The sequence below is a fragment of the Plodia interpunctella genome, chromosome 1, assembly GCF_027563975.2.
Source record: "Plodia interpunctella isolate USDA-ARS_2022_Savannah chromosome 1, ilPloInte3.2, whole genome shotgun sequence".
Taxonomy (NCBI): domain Eukaryota; kingdom Metazoa; phylum Arthropoda; class Insecta; order Lepidoptera; family Pyralidae; genus Plodia; species Plodia interpunctella.
This window is the reverse complement of record NC_071294.1, coordinates 4,680,430-4,695,867: the sequence shown is the minus strand read 5'-3', so window position 1 is coordinate 4,695,867 and position 15,438 is coordinate 4,680,430. Positions and strand designations below refer to the sequence as shown.

At 34.2% G+C, this 15,438-nt stretch overlaps 2 protein-coding genes across 12 annotated transcripts in view; both read left to right on the top strand.

Annotated features, from left to right (window-relative positions):
* The window catches only part of mbl (muscleblind), a 259,998-nt gene that overhangs the window by 171,122 nt on the left and 73,438 nt on the right, over nt 1-15,438 (top strand). The window lies entirely within an intron of this gene.
* On the top strand, nt 9,669-14,796 carry LOC135309741 (uncharacterized). Its single transcript, XM_064436043.1, has 2 exons — nt 9,669-9,956; nt 10,048-14,796. The coding sequence occupies exon 2, from the start codon at nt 10,127-10,129 to the stop codon at nt 11,249-11,251; it is 1,125 nt and encodes a 374-aa protein (XP_064292113.1). The 5' UTR covers nt 9,669-9,956; nt 10,048-10,126; the 3' UTR covers nt 11,252-14,796.

Below are 15,438 nucleotides of genomic sequence, written 5' to 3'. Positions count from 1 at the left end.
ATTCTGTAAATAATTAGGTAGGTTCCTTCAACAACACAAACATAAATAGCTCGCTAACCCATAATAAGATCGTTACATTATTTAAGCAGCACTCGTACGTACGCAATAATAAGATAGGGTGGGTAGCCGGCCCTTTATTAAAATATAAAATTATTTGAGCGTGCATCGGGCTGCGGGTTGATCCTGTTTAATTTCAAACTTCTTCACCTCAGCGGCGATCCTAGTAAAGGGTTTACCCTCTGTCCTAATCTTTGAACTATGACTTGACCGTTAATACGAATTTATAATTTGCTCTTCGATTATTTAGTATGTCGGAATGGTGCGCCGAGATACGAATAAATTAGTTTCGTGTTTGGGAACAAAGCCGGTTCAAAGTTTTGAGTAACGGTCACAGGATCGTTGTAAGAGTTAAACTTATTCCACTATCTGTTGGAGTGTTGTTTATTAGAATCTGTCTTGTTTGTTTGTTTAGTTCCGTTAACTCGTAGTTGAACTAGTGAGAACCGCGCCTTCAATACCTAGCTTAAATGAACACAGGACAGGATATGCACCTTTTTATGTATTTATTATCAGTCATCGTATATGTATCAACATAGTTTTTTTTTATATCTTCGAACTTCCTTTGAGTTAGCTTATCATGCATTTAAATAAGACTTAAAATAATATGTACTTGTCTGGATTCACTATACTATATTTTATTCATTAAGTACACATCCAGACATAAAAGCTTATATCTATCGTAATATTTTATATCTATAGTTATTAACTCTCACATAGAAAAAATATTTTAAGTTCAAAAATAGGTCAAATCATTGCCCGTGATTGAACTATGACCGCTGCGCTGGCGAGTCAACCCTTATGTATGACCGGCCGGGACGCAGGTGTACGCTCACCCTTACGTCTCAGCTCAACACTTCATTTACATAGCCAAGGTATCTTATGCACTTTGCATGCACTCACTTCTCACTTTATAATTCAAATGATCCACACGAATGCCAACTGAATTCCAGCGTATGTGAGAATTTGTAACGGAATTTTTAGCTGCTGTTTAAAGCGATGCATTTATTTCATGTAAAAACAAATGACATAAAAAATTATGCTTCCAAATAAAGACGTGTGATTATAAAAAAAAAACTAGTGATCCGTCCCGTCTTTGCTAGGGTTAAACCATAATAAATTATACACTTATAAATTCCTCATGGATCACAGTATCACTACATAGGTGAAAATGCGTAAAAATATCTGTCTGGTAGTTGTTGAGATTATCGCGTTAATACCTAAGAATGCTGGAAAGTTACTAATATATTAAAGCAATCCAATTAATTTTGCTTTTATAAAATTTTACCACCTCCGATATTCTGCTTACGTTATTATTTAGTATGATCGTGTCTAAATAGAACATTTGACAGCCATTTTATGAGAAATCTCCACAAACAATGCATTGTTTCGTGTAACAGAACCGCTTTCATGTCGGATTACTCTGTATTTCAATTAAACTGATGCTACCGGTACAATATCTTGTTTATTTTATATTTCATTATATGTTTCCCAGTTAGGGGCCTTATTGATGGAACAATATCAAAATACTTCAATCTTTTGATCAAAAACAACATTATCGGCTCGGCACCTTTTAGGGTTTCCTTTGAACAAGTTTTGAATCTTAGATCCTTTGAAATTTTGGTATATTTACAATAAAATTGGTTATAGTAACCAGGTGTTAAAATGGCCTACTAATAATTGGTTTATCTACTCATATATTCTACGGCTTTAGACCCACAAATAGCACAAATCGTTTTAAAACTCTAAATCAAACCGAGTCGAAAAACCTCGGCGCCAGCGCGGTCTCGTGTTAATGTGGTGGCCTTGCCCCGTTGTAATCAAATTAGATGCGTGACGTCACCAACTCCTTCCACTATGCTAATTAACGAACGAGGATCGGTATGAAACTCACCGTGCTAGTCAACTAGTATAATCTATTTTTACAAAAACAAACTTCAAAATGTGTGCTACATATTGGAAGGCTTGTTTAGTTTTCAATTGAGCTATATTGCCCGGTTTCATATGTCTGCATTTCATTGCCCTATAAACTTCACTGAAATATAAATTCTCCTCTGAATCTTTCGCGATAAAAACAATATCTTTCTCCCAATATATAACATAAATTCTTTGTCATGAGATACAAAATAGATAGGAACGTGAGGTACTCTTTTAAATATACATAGCACTAACTCATAGGATGTATTAACATCTTGCCATATCATATATTGTAACAGGATACAACTAAATTTTTAGACCATCTCAATTTATATTGTCCTGCTGCTCGCGTAGGTCGACATAGAATAAGCGATGACTTCCTCCATTACGTCACACTTCTTGTGATTCACTCATTTTGCCTCTGACCACGCAAATTTGATCATATTTGGACATTCAACTACGACCTCAAAGCCGCCTAGCAAGCAACTAGACAAAACATTCAGAATTATGGTCTATAAATGTTGTGTGTTTTAATGTGTGTAATGTGAAACGCTAATCACGATAATCTTTGGAATGTGTTTTGTTTGTTTCCAAGCAAGAAGTTACTTTGCTATTTAATGGATGTAGTCTGGGTTTAGTAAGCTGATTGCAGCGGAACATGGAACACAAACACGAGCTTGAAACAATATTACGATTACGTCACTCATAAAGCAAATGCATTTATGAAGGTAGCAGCAGCTATCTTTATGCAGCTACGCTGTTGCTGATATGAAAAGCAGATTTCCGAGAAGTAAATAATAGAGGTAGCTCATTGCGTCGTGTACCCAGCCCCGAGACAAATAAATGCCTTTGTGGTGCTTCCTGAATAGAATTTTGCGTATTTCAACCCTTTACTTATGTCATTTGCCAAGAAAAGTAATAACATTTTTACAAGATCGCATCGTAAATAATCGTATTTTTTGTAGAACTGCTTGTATTTTCGATCTTCAACGAACTTAATTTGTTAAACAATCGTCTATTTGCAAATTTCAATAGGACCAAGTAAAATAATCTCCTCTTTATTACTCTCTAGAGATCGTGCATCAAAAGCAGCTAAAATGGTTGGGTTTTCAGAAAATATTTCCTTTCCATCTTAAATCTCTGTCGATCGCTAATTTCTTTACCTCGTTTATAATCCTCTTTGTCGGTTTTATCTCGGCAGACTCCTTCCGCATCCTGAGTGGTGGGAATTCCGCACACAATTCAAGCAACATGATACCGTAAGTAAGTGTTCCCAGACGGCTAATGAAACTTTGCAAAGCCAACACGAGACCGCGCTTATTTAGAGACGACGATGTCGAGCAGATGACGCTCAAACAAATCTCAATATCTGGCATATGGTATGAATATTTATACATTTATACTCGCAGAACAGAACGCATCCAGCGTTTCTCTTCACGGTTATAAGACATCGAAAATAGATTGTGCGAACGGGGTTAGACACACCTGTTATTTGGCTTTCGGGCGGCTTCGGGGGTGGGTGCGGGGGGTGGCAGATTCATTAATAATGGGCCGCAATGAGACGCCCTTATTTACGAGCTGTGGCAGCCGACTCGAACCGCATCGCATATAATGCCGTTGCTCCATCCGCGGCAGAGCATCAATTATTACAAGATGTCCAATCGACAGAAGCTTGTCGTATTTATGGTAATTGCAGTTCCAGTAAGATTTTTTAAAGGGTATTTCTTAACAGTTTATGTATTGACCCATGACATAAGAAAAAATAGTATTGACACTATGATATTTTTTTTAGTTTCAATACTTCCTACATTACTGAAATTTCAATTGTGGTATTAGTATGGTGGCCAGATGTTTTAGCGTCTCCATTATATAAAATATTAAATTCAGATTGTGCTGTGATCCAGATGCCCTTGACCCTGTGGATCTCGGAATGGACTGCGTGCCAAACACTAAGCACACCTAAAACGTTCAGCACAATGGTTTACTTGTATAACTATTAGAACACAGTCGTGGATCATGATTGCTTTTTGCTAGAGTGTATAAGAAGACTATTCAATTGGCTTAATTTTCGACAATTGGTCATGCAATTATGTTGATTTTACTTGGATCCGACAAGTCGTTTCATATAAGGTAGCCCCAACCAGATTAAGGTAGACAAGTTCAACACACTCTTAGTAAACCTTGCTATTGTCACCTCGTCTAGTCGTGTTCGTGCTTTGACAGACACGAACAAAACCTCTTTGTGATAAAAAACCGGCCAAATAAGTAATTCAGATAGTCACGTTTTCGGGATTTCATAAGTATACTAAATATATGTATGATCCATACATATATTTAGTATACTTAGGACTTTTAAATTTTTTTTTGCTCAACAGCTATGACACTCAAGTCAAGATATAATTCATGGCTACAATATTTAGGTTTAGTAATGGTTTATCTCTTGATAACGTCTAACCGATCAGTATACTTGTTTTTTGCTTTTTAGTACAATGCCTTTTTATATTATTAAAATTATAGATTGTACATATTCGCGGCAGCGGTGCATGCGGTGAGAGCAGTAGAGCGTGCATGACTCCATTTTTGATTTCACGCCGGCTTATCATTCTCTAAGTAGTCGTGCTTCTCTATTTATATATTCATACGAGTATAATGAGTGGCGTTTTTATTTAGCCGCAGCATATCTGTTTTATTTGTCACTATTTTTGTGACTAACCGACTCATCGAAAAAAAAACTGGCAACTACATACCGTTATTTCACAATGTTTTCCTCTTAATTGGCAATAATATTTACAGAAATGACCAAATAAAAGTAATATTACGTAATTGAAGGGAATCATTCGTCGAATTAACATTTCTTAAGATTGTGTTACTGTGAATTGATCAAACAAACAAATCTATTGGACTGAATTCGTGCACGAACGGACTCTGAACAGAGGTGGCTAGGTGAGGTAATTGACCTTAGGAAGCACTTAGCACGCTGCGCGCAATAACCGCGTTCTCGCTGCGTTTCTCATTGCTTTCAAAATAATTCGTTTAATAACGGCTGGACGTCATACAATGCTCATAACTGTCTACGGCCAACTCACATTTATCCAGCAAACGCCACATGCTATTACTTTCATAATAAAAGAAATCATTATAAATTGCAGCAGTATTCTACACATTCTCGCTGTTTATGATTCCAAAAATTTAATTTATTGTATCACTAGAAACTTGTCTAATTAGCGTTTGTGTATAAGATAATTGCTGTGTTTATGATGTTAATAAATCTCAATTAATGAGTGAATTAAATTATTATACTTAACAATAGTGTTCTTGAAAGATCAACGTACTGCGCAATTTGAAATAAATGCACACGACGACGAAGACGCATAATTATGTTGCTAAATAGGAACATTTCAGTAACGTCGACCTATGTGGCTTTTCACAATGGGGAGTAACAGGCAGGAGATGTCAATGGACGCCAATAGAAGTCTTTCATTTCCGCGCCCACGTCACGGATCCGAATCCCATTTCAGTACGTGGATCACTGAAGATGGGCAAACGTTAGGTTTGCCTCGCGGAAATGGTGGACATGATGACTATAAGCGCTCCTATCTTCTTGGAAATTTTGTTGTTTTACCGTTATGATGGCTGTATACATTATTATAATGATGCTGTATACATAATCTTTAAACATGATCTATTTCCTATCAGATTCAAATCTCACTGCTCTATATTGACGTAATATTTCCTTTCAATTTTTATGTACATGTCTGTACTAGTAAACTCCTCTTCTGAAACTATATTTTTCAATGTGTCTCAATGAAGTAACGGCGGTGTTAAGCGGCGACGGTTGGAGCGTGTTAATTAAATGTTTATGCTCAGTCATCAAACAGAGTCTTCGACGGGACAAGAGTGACTGTTTTAATTAAACAGCAGTTTCGTGAGGTGTTCTCTTCAATACTCAAGATAGACTGTAAAGAGATAGTAAAAAAATTACCATGCTTTTCGTGGCGGACATGATGAAAGAAATAATAGATGTCGAAATATTGCTTCGTATCTGAATTTAGGGAATGATATAATGAAGATTTTAATAGGTGGTTAATAAAGCGTTTACTGAAAACCATAGGAAAAAATATTATCGTTAGTTAAACAGATGGACCACATTGACTGGTGAGATAAATGTAAATGAATATTAAGTATGTATGTATAGGTACCTATTATAATTTGACAACATAGAACTTGAAACATTTTTTATGTCAATGAATATTTCATCTAAAATGTGATAAGTACTACATAATATATTTATCAATTATGCAAATCGATCAAAAACAAATTATGAAAATTGTAATTGCATGCGCCGTAAGGGATTGATAATCTCAACGAGATTTCTTTCTGAATAATAAGTTACGTCTAAGTAGAACTATTGGCTAAATATTTAATAAAAAATATTTCACAATTCATGAGCATCTCAATGCTTCCACAGCAGGTTGGCCAATTATGGCGTTGCGCTTCGAGGAAGCTAAACAGTTTCTAAATTCTTCGTATATTTAATTTAGCTTAATTGGTATGTGGATACGCGACGGCAGTCGACCGAGAATCTAAACCTCTTTGTTGGCGAAATCGTGTCTGAAACGGTACCCTGGCGAATTGTATAGCAAGCAGTATTTTATTAAACACGTAAGACAGCCTCATAAGACGGCTCATGATACCTCATAAGACGGCGTATGATACATATTGTCCTATACATACAATTCAATGTATTTGATAATAAATCGCATTAGCATTGACGTAGTATAACATATTTTTTGCAAAGTCTGAATCAAATTTAACCTTGTTACTGAATAAGCTAATTAAATAAATATAAACACCGTGGTTATTCCTTTTACGCTATATAATGACATCATTATATTTGTAACTGTGTGAGCTCCATGGCGATGTCAGTCCTCTTCGTCTTCAATACGATATGATAAATAACATCGTCGCATAAGGAAAGGACAATCGTGATTGTGGGTGCGTAAATGGTGATGATTTGAATGGTACAGGAAACTCGACGCGTGCGCTGTAATATGATGTAGAGATGAGCAGCGTGGGCGCACCCCCGCGGCCTTATTTGCTCAACAATTGACCACTAACTGGTTAAGCAACGCTCAAATTATTTTATTAGTAACGAACACTGATGCATTCTTAATGGCTAAAAAACAGAGGGTTTTGCTTGATTTTGAAGCTGGGTTTTGATGCTGTTAGGCTTGATTATTCAGACATAGAGGGTAATGCTGTCTGTCTGTGCTTCTAGTAAGATTATGCCTGCAATAAACAATGTCCTCGAATTGTTCTCTGATATCCGAACAAGGAGAGAGGTGCGGTGTACGATTACACGTGCGGCGATTGGAACAGTTGTCTTAGTGTGTGTTGTGTATATGTACTAGTTAATTGTTCACGTGTGTGGGTACTACTGCGTTCGGGCGTGGGACGGGGCAGTGCATTTTTTGCGGGCGAGAGATGAACGGCAGGTCGTTGAACCCCATTGCTTGTCTCGGCACCGAATTTCGCCAACGAAGCGCATCTGCCAGCCGTTTTATTCCAAGATGCATTTTTATCGACGTACCGTGTATATATATGTACAGCGTATCGAGTTACCCGAATTCAATGCAATTTAGCAATCATTATGGCGGTGTAGTCCTCCACGTAACCCGTATGTGTTTGTACATTCGCCAACACAATTCACCAATAACTTCAATAAGTTGTCTTACGCAACTCACATATAACCCAGGTACTATGCACGGTTCTTTAAAAAATGTTCTTAGAATTTCCATTGTTATGTCAAAATTTAAATGGTGTTTAGTAGCTTAGAAACACGTATGTACTGCAATTGTGATCATTACAGTCTATTATAAAGTACATTTTATGTCAATAGATAAAAAAGAAATACCTACACTAGCAACTGTTACGTTTCTTATTTACTTATGACATTTAGGTCAAAAGAGAACGGTGCTAATGAAAATGTTGCAATGTAATAATTTTATTGTTAGTTATCTACTAAATATAATAGCAGAGTACGATTCTCGGTTGTAGTTTAGTTATTTATAAGTGTAATGGTTTGTTCCACGAATTGTATTATTCAGTTAATTCAATTTATTTATTATCATAATTACGTATTATGTATGTAGTATTCTCTTATAATGAGAGGTTAGTTAAAATCTAGGATAGTAGGATTAGCGAAAGGCAACGATTCATTAAAAGAAAAAAAGAAGTTACCCCCTTCTTACACAAATTCCGTCTCAATAATTTTAATTGGCGTCAATAATTAAGTTGGAAATATCAATGTCTGCCTTATTATAGGATCGAATACTGACTTTATGATGTGCGTGCCAGTAGCCGTGCCCCACCCGCTCGCCGCCGCGCCGCCGCCGCCGGCACGCATTGTGAACATCCGGGCGGGCGGCACGAGATATAGCCAGCTTTCGGCATTCGCAACGAACTGAAAAAAAACGCTTGAAAACAATTAATTAGCACCATTTCCTCAGCACATTCTTTGACTACCACCCGCGGAAAAATGTGTGCTTTATGACTTTATGTAGCGCAATAATCTTCACTAACTGATGTATGGAGAAATGCGAGCCGCAGAACAAGATAATGTGTAATATAAATTCAAAACGGGGCTTTCGTGCAAACGTATTAACTTAGGCGAATAGCGGTAGAATTATTGCTTACTGCTAATTGCTCTCTAAATGTAGATTCAAAATTAATCGAATTTATGAATTTGACTGATAAAAACAAGTTGTCTTTTTTTTAATTACAGGAAATATCAATAATAATTATATTTGATTTCAAAGCGGAAAATAAATACAGTGTGTGTAATACTTTAGCTGCCTGAGCTTGACTTTGAATTGTTCAATTATAGTTATCCTAGACCTAATTTCTTCTTCCCAAGTGATGCAATTGACGTTCAACTATCTTTGTTCATATGGTTATGGATTTAGATTTAAATATCTTTCAATGTGCTTACTTTAAATGTTTCAGTGCTTACTTTTGTTATTGTTATAATGTTGCTTTTATTGTTTTTTTATGAGGTTTTGATAATAAATACATCTATATTATTGTAAACCGCCGAATGTTTTCTATTTTTATATCAACAATGTATGTATAGCTGTCGGTCTTCCAAATAAAATAGTTATTATTGAACTTGAATCAATAGCTACAAGTCGCAATACACTGTTTTGAAGGTAGCTCTCCATGGCCTTGGTTCGGACGTTGCTTCTATTTTCCGACAAATGATTTAGAGCTCCGCATTATTAAGATGATAGGAATAAAAAAAAATGATCTAGGTATTACAACCAAACGACTATAAGAAGCATTTAAACGAGCTTTAGAGTCACGCTCTGTGGATCGCAAAAACCGTCACGTGATTCGCGGCTTACAGGGTGGTAGTAATTGAATGAACATGACTCTACCAGTGTGCTGTCTTCCTGAATATATTAACAAAATACTTTAGCTATTAGTTTCTTGCTAGCATTTTCGAACGTTACAATCTATATACTCAAATGAATTCTCCGTTATTTGTAGTGTAACGGATATACGAGCGATATACGATAAATAAATATATTAGAACAAATCACACAGATTTAGCTAGCCCCAAAGTAATTTCAAGACTTGTGTTATGGGATACTATATGTTATGAAGGTAGCTCAACAACAAGGTACAAGATATATATATATATATATGTAAAGAAATAAGATTATTATTTCTTCATTTTGAATTTGCCGCGCTTTGCGTTGTCGACAAAGCAGCATGGTAAAGTTGGTAAAACAGTTCTGTTATTTAAATTTGCCGCGTTCAGTCACGTCAATGTCAAGTCGATAGACGTCAGACAGAATAATTTCAAAATATAGGAGGTGGTAAAATAATTTGTTGATGATTGTATTGTGAAATAAATTGGTGGATATAATTTTGATAAAAAGTGTAAGAAATAAACTTTATTGTCGTTTCTTTGTTTACAGGTATGTACCTTTATATTTTAAAATGTTAGTTTAAGTCGATAGTAAGAAATAGTGAATGTTAGTTAATACAAAATAAAAACTTTGTTTACAGCAACACAAGAGTTTATTTCCAACACTCCTGAAGAATTAAGATAAGATCTTATAAAACGACAATCTTGTTTTAATGAAAAATGGAGAAACTTCAATTTAAATTTACATTATTGCCCGGAAGTGATGGAAAGTCAAATGTGTATTCTATAACCTCAATAACCACTAAGGACAACAAAGTGTATGCAATACCTGAGGAGTTTCAGGCGGTTGGCCATCACAAAGAAATCATTAAAACCTCTGCATATAATAAAGTGAAGAATAGCTTAAAAAAAAGGTTCCAAACAAGAAGAGTCTGGATAACAATGACACAAGAATTGGCTGGAATTTATTTAGATGAAGACGGAAACGTGCAATTTGGAGATCAATTTTTAGAAGAAATAATAGAAGAAGAAGTGGCGCAGAAGAACGAGTCAGGTACACTAGAAAAATTATTTGAAAAGTTTATAGAAACCACGCAAGCAAATAGGCAGCAAAGTTTAAAATCAATTGCAGAAAAATTTGTATTAGAAAAATTTACTAGTAAAAATGCCAACGCAAATCTGTGGATTGACATTTTTGAAAAAGAATGTTTGCGATGTGAGGTAACATCGGATGAAAAAAAAATTGAAATACTCAGATTGTTTTTGGATAAGACCTGCGCTGACTGGTATAGTTCTATGATTATGAAATTGTCATTCAAATCTGAATGGTCTATATGGAAAAGCAAATTTTGTGAGACATTCGCCAATAAGGGATGGAACCCAGTCACTTACGCACTGTTTTTTAAATACAAAGATGGTTCTTTACTAGAATACGCTATAAAAAAGGAAAAACTTCTGCTGGAGATGAGACCATCAATTGATACAGGTACTTTGACAGATCTTATTGCAGCGGGATTACCAGAATTCATTTTAAACAAAATAGACCGAGAAATTCTAAAAGATACAATGGATTTATTTAATGAGCTGAATAAGCATGAACACTCGATGAATAAAAGAAATTTTGTGGCCAAGAGAAATTATGGAAATCAGAAGTCTTATGTTAAAACCGAAACAAAAATTCCATGCAAAATATGTGAAAAATTAAATAAGGGCTCGCGTTATCATTCTGAAAATTTATGCTGGTTTAAAGAAAAAGAAGAGGAAAAAATTAAGAAAAATTCCATTAGGCATGTCAATAATTCAGTAATTGAAGCAGAATTAAACGAGGCTGATCAAAAAAACTAATAGTAACACCATTGATAACTGTCAAACTAATTATAAATGATAAATTACAAATAAACGGAGTCTATGACTCAGGCTCTAATGTCTCTTTGATAAATTCAAAATTATTGAAGTTAAAAAAGAACGAGAACAATACTTATACAAATGAAGCAAATTTAATAACAATTAATGGTGTTCAAAAGACAAGTGGTTTGACAAGCTTAAAAGTAAAGATTTTTGGATTAGAAAAACAAGTTGATGTGTACATTATTGATGGAAAAAATTTTAAGTATGACTTTTTAATTGGATTAGATTTAATAAAAATATTTAAACTTATTCAAACTGAAGACTTAGAAATTATACAGAAAAGGTATCCAAATAATGATAAAGTCGATAAAGTAGAAGAATTTAGTACAACTTTTAATTACACATCAGGAAAAGAAAAAGAAAACAGTAGTATCTTAAAAAAATACGAAATAAATTTCAATGAACATGTAAATGAAGAAGACTTTGAAATGAAAATAAATCATTTAGATGAAGATAAAAAGGAAAATATAAATAAGTTGATAAATGAATACAAATCTGTCTTTGCAAAAGATAAATACGATGTTGGTACTGTTAATGGGTATGAAGCGAGAATAGACTTATCAGTGGAAAAATACTGCAGTAAAAGGCCTTATAAATGCACTATGGAAGATAAAAAAGAAATAGAACATCAAATAGCAAAATTATTAGATAACAAGCTAATAGAAGAATCTTACAGTCCTTTTGCAGCACCCGTAACACTAGCATTTAAAAAAGAGGATAACAAGAAATCAAGATTATGTATAGACTTCAGGGATCTGAACAAAATTGTGGTACCTCAAGCTCAACCTTTCCCTTTAATTGAAGACTTAGTAATTAAGACTAGAAACTGTACTTTTTTTTCAACCTTAGATATAAATTCTGCGTTCTGGTCTATTCCCTTGCGGATAGAAGACAGAAAGAAGACAGGATTCGTAACTCAAGAAGGTCATTTTCAGTGGACCTGCTTACCCTTTGGTTTAAAAACATCCCCAGCAATTTTCCAAAGAATTTTAAGTAATATTCTAAGAAAATACAATCTTTCAGAATTTGCTGCTAATTTTATAGACGATATTTTGGTTTTTTCAAGGAGTTTTGATGAACACATTAATCATTTGACGCAATTACTGGACGCTATAAAAAAAGAAGGATTTAGACTAAAATTCACAAAATGCACATTTGCGTCAAACTCGGTTAAATATCTCGGTCATATAATTCAAAATAATTCAGTTCAGCCAGTCAAAGACAATGTCATTTCCATTAAGAATTTTCCTATTCCCAAAACTCAAAAGCATATAAGACAGTTTCTTGGGAAAATTAATTTTTACCACGAATACATACCGAGGAGCGCTATAATATTAGATCCTTTGCACAATTTATTAAGAAAAAATCAGAAGTTTGTTTGGTCTGATGAATGTCAAAAATCGTTTGATATGGTAAAAAATCTATTATGCTCTCAACCGATTCTAGAAATATTTGACAAAAATTTGCCTATCAATATTTACACTGATGCTTCTATAGAAGGCGTAGGCGCTATTTTAAAACAGGTACAACTAGATGGAAAAGAAAAACCAGTAGCTTATTTCTCAAAAAAACTAAACGAAGCCCAGAAGAAAAAGAAAGCTATATATTTAGAATGTTTAGCTATAAGAGAAGCTGTTAGATACTGGCAATATTGGTTATTGGGTAGGTCATTTACAGTGTACTCAGACCACAAACCTTTAGAAAATATGAATTTAAAATCAAGAACTGATGAGGAACTGGGAGATTTGACATATTATTTGTCGCAATACGAATTTAAAATAAAATACGCTCCTGGGAAAAATAATCTCGAGGCGGACTGCTTAAGCCGAAACCCAGTATTGGAGATAAATGAAAATACAGATGAGCAATTAAAAGTAGTGAATTTGATAAATTTGGAAGATATTATAGAAGATCAAGAAAGTAATACAGAAATACAAAAGAATAAAAATAAATTAATAAAAAAGGAAAATCTATACTACAAAAAAGTTGGAAACAAGGAAAAGATAATTTTATCAGAAAGATTCAGTTTAAAACTTCTTAAAAATGTCCACGAAAGCTTATGTCATATTGGTGTCGGACAAATGCAGAAAATGGTTGGTCCTCTCTTTTCTACAAATGAAATGTCAGCAAACATCAGAAAGATTTGTAGGAACTGTACGACTTGTATAAAAAATAAATCAAGAGGACATGGCAAATTTGGACACTTGTCTCATCTAGGACCAGCCACAAGACCTTTTGAGATAATTTCTATAGACACAATAGGAGGTTTCGGAGGCTCAAGATCTACAAAAAAATATCTTCATTTGTTAGTAGATCATTTTACCAGGTACGCGTTTATTCTTACTTCGAAGACTCAAACTGCAAATGATTTCATAAAGCTTGTCAAGAATATATCGGAAACAGAGGTCATAGGTATGATTCTCACAGACCAATACCCAGGTATAAATTCTTATGAATTCAAAAAGTTTTTGGATGACAAACAGATACCAATAGTATTTACAGCAGTAAATGCACCATTCTCTAATGGTCTTAATGAAAGACTAAACCAAACATTAGTGAATAAAATTAGATGTCGAATCAATGAAAGTGAGAAAAAGCAGGCTTGGACATCCATAGCTCAAGAATGTGTAAGCATATACAATAAAACTGATCACTCAGTTACTGGATTTTCACCATCTTATCTGTTGTATGGTACAAATGTATCAATTCTACCAGAACAACTCAAGCAAGAAGTATCACATAATGATTGGATAAGGGATAAAAATATTGCATTTGCAAATACTATAAAATCACATGAATACAATAAAAGATTATTTGACAAAAAACGAAAACCTTGGATATTTAATGTTGGAGATATGGTCTTTGTGGAAAATGGGAATAAATTAAACAGGAAAAAACTAGATGAATTGAAAATTGGGCCATATAAGATAATTGAAAAAATTTCTAACTCAATTTATAGAGTAGATACAGGTCACAAGAAAATAGAATCAAATCTTTTCCACATAACAAAGCTTATTCCTGTCCCAGGTAAAGAGGAGTTACTACAAGAATAAGAAGAGTGATATCATATGATAGAAATTTCGAGAAGAAATTTCCTCCGAGGGGGGGAGATGTAAAGAAATAAGATTATTATTTCTTCATTTTGAATTTGCCGCGCTTTGCGTTGTCGACAAAGCAGCATGGTAAAGTTGGTAAAACAGTTCTGTTATTTAAATTTGCCGCGTTCAGTCACGTCAATGTCAAGTCGATAGACGTCAGACAGAATAATTTCAAAATATAGGAGGTGGTAAAATAATTTGTTGATGATTGTATTGTGAAATAAATTGGTGGATATAATTTTGATAAAAAGTGTAAGAAATAAACTTTATTGTCGTTTCTTTGTTTACAGGTATGTACCTTTATATTTTAAAATGTTAGTTTAAGTCGATAGTAAGAAATAGTGAATGTTAGTTAATACAAAATAAAAACTTTGTTTACAGCAACACAAGAGTTTATTTCCAACACTCCTGAAGAATTAAGATAAGATCTTATATATATATATATATATATCTTGTATAAATAATTATAAAGTATCTTGGCATTATGCAAACATGGACTTTGCTAGTGAAACATGTTATGTACAAATGATTTCTTAATTTCAATAACAATTTATTATTTACTAAATAATATGCTTTTGAAATATAAGCTACAGTATATAAATATTATATAATATTATTTACAAAGTCAAATTTGTCGAAAATAGTAAGATCTTTTCATTTTAATTATTTCTTTGATGTTAACTTTATATTGACGACATAATAATAACCATCTACCTAAACAGATGAACATCATTCCATTTAAAACCATCACCGTGCATCAAATCAGACAGCCTTATATTAGCATTGTATTATATGTATTGTATATGTTCAGTGCATGTGGATTTTATACATAAAATGTTAGTTGTATATTGCACAGCGAGATGTGGTACGCTCGAAGGAGAACGCAGCGCATGTCCTCAGGCAGGTCACGCGCCGCACGCAAACCAGTTTTGCCGCGCACTTTCGCCGTTCCTCGTCTGCGCCCGCGCATTAATCTCTCTCGCTCCCTCACTCACAAAGCTCTTAACCCCCTCTCCGCCTCTCGAT

Excerpts from the sequence above, each read along its gene's own strand:
- LOC135309741 (XM_064436043.1), top strand. The coding sequence starts at position 10,127 with ATGGAGAAACTTCAATTTAAATTTACATTATTGCCCGGAAGTGATGGA.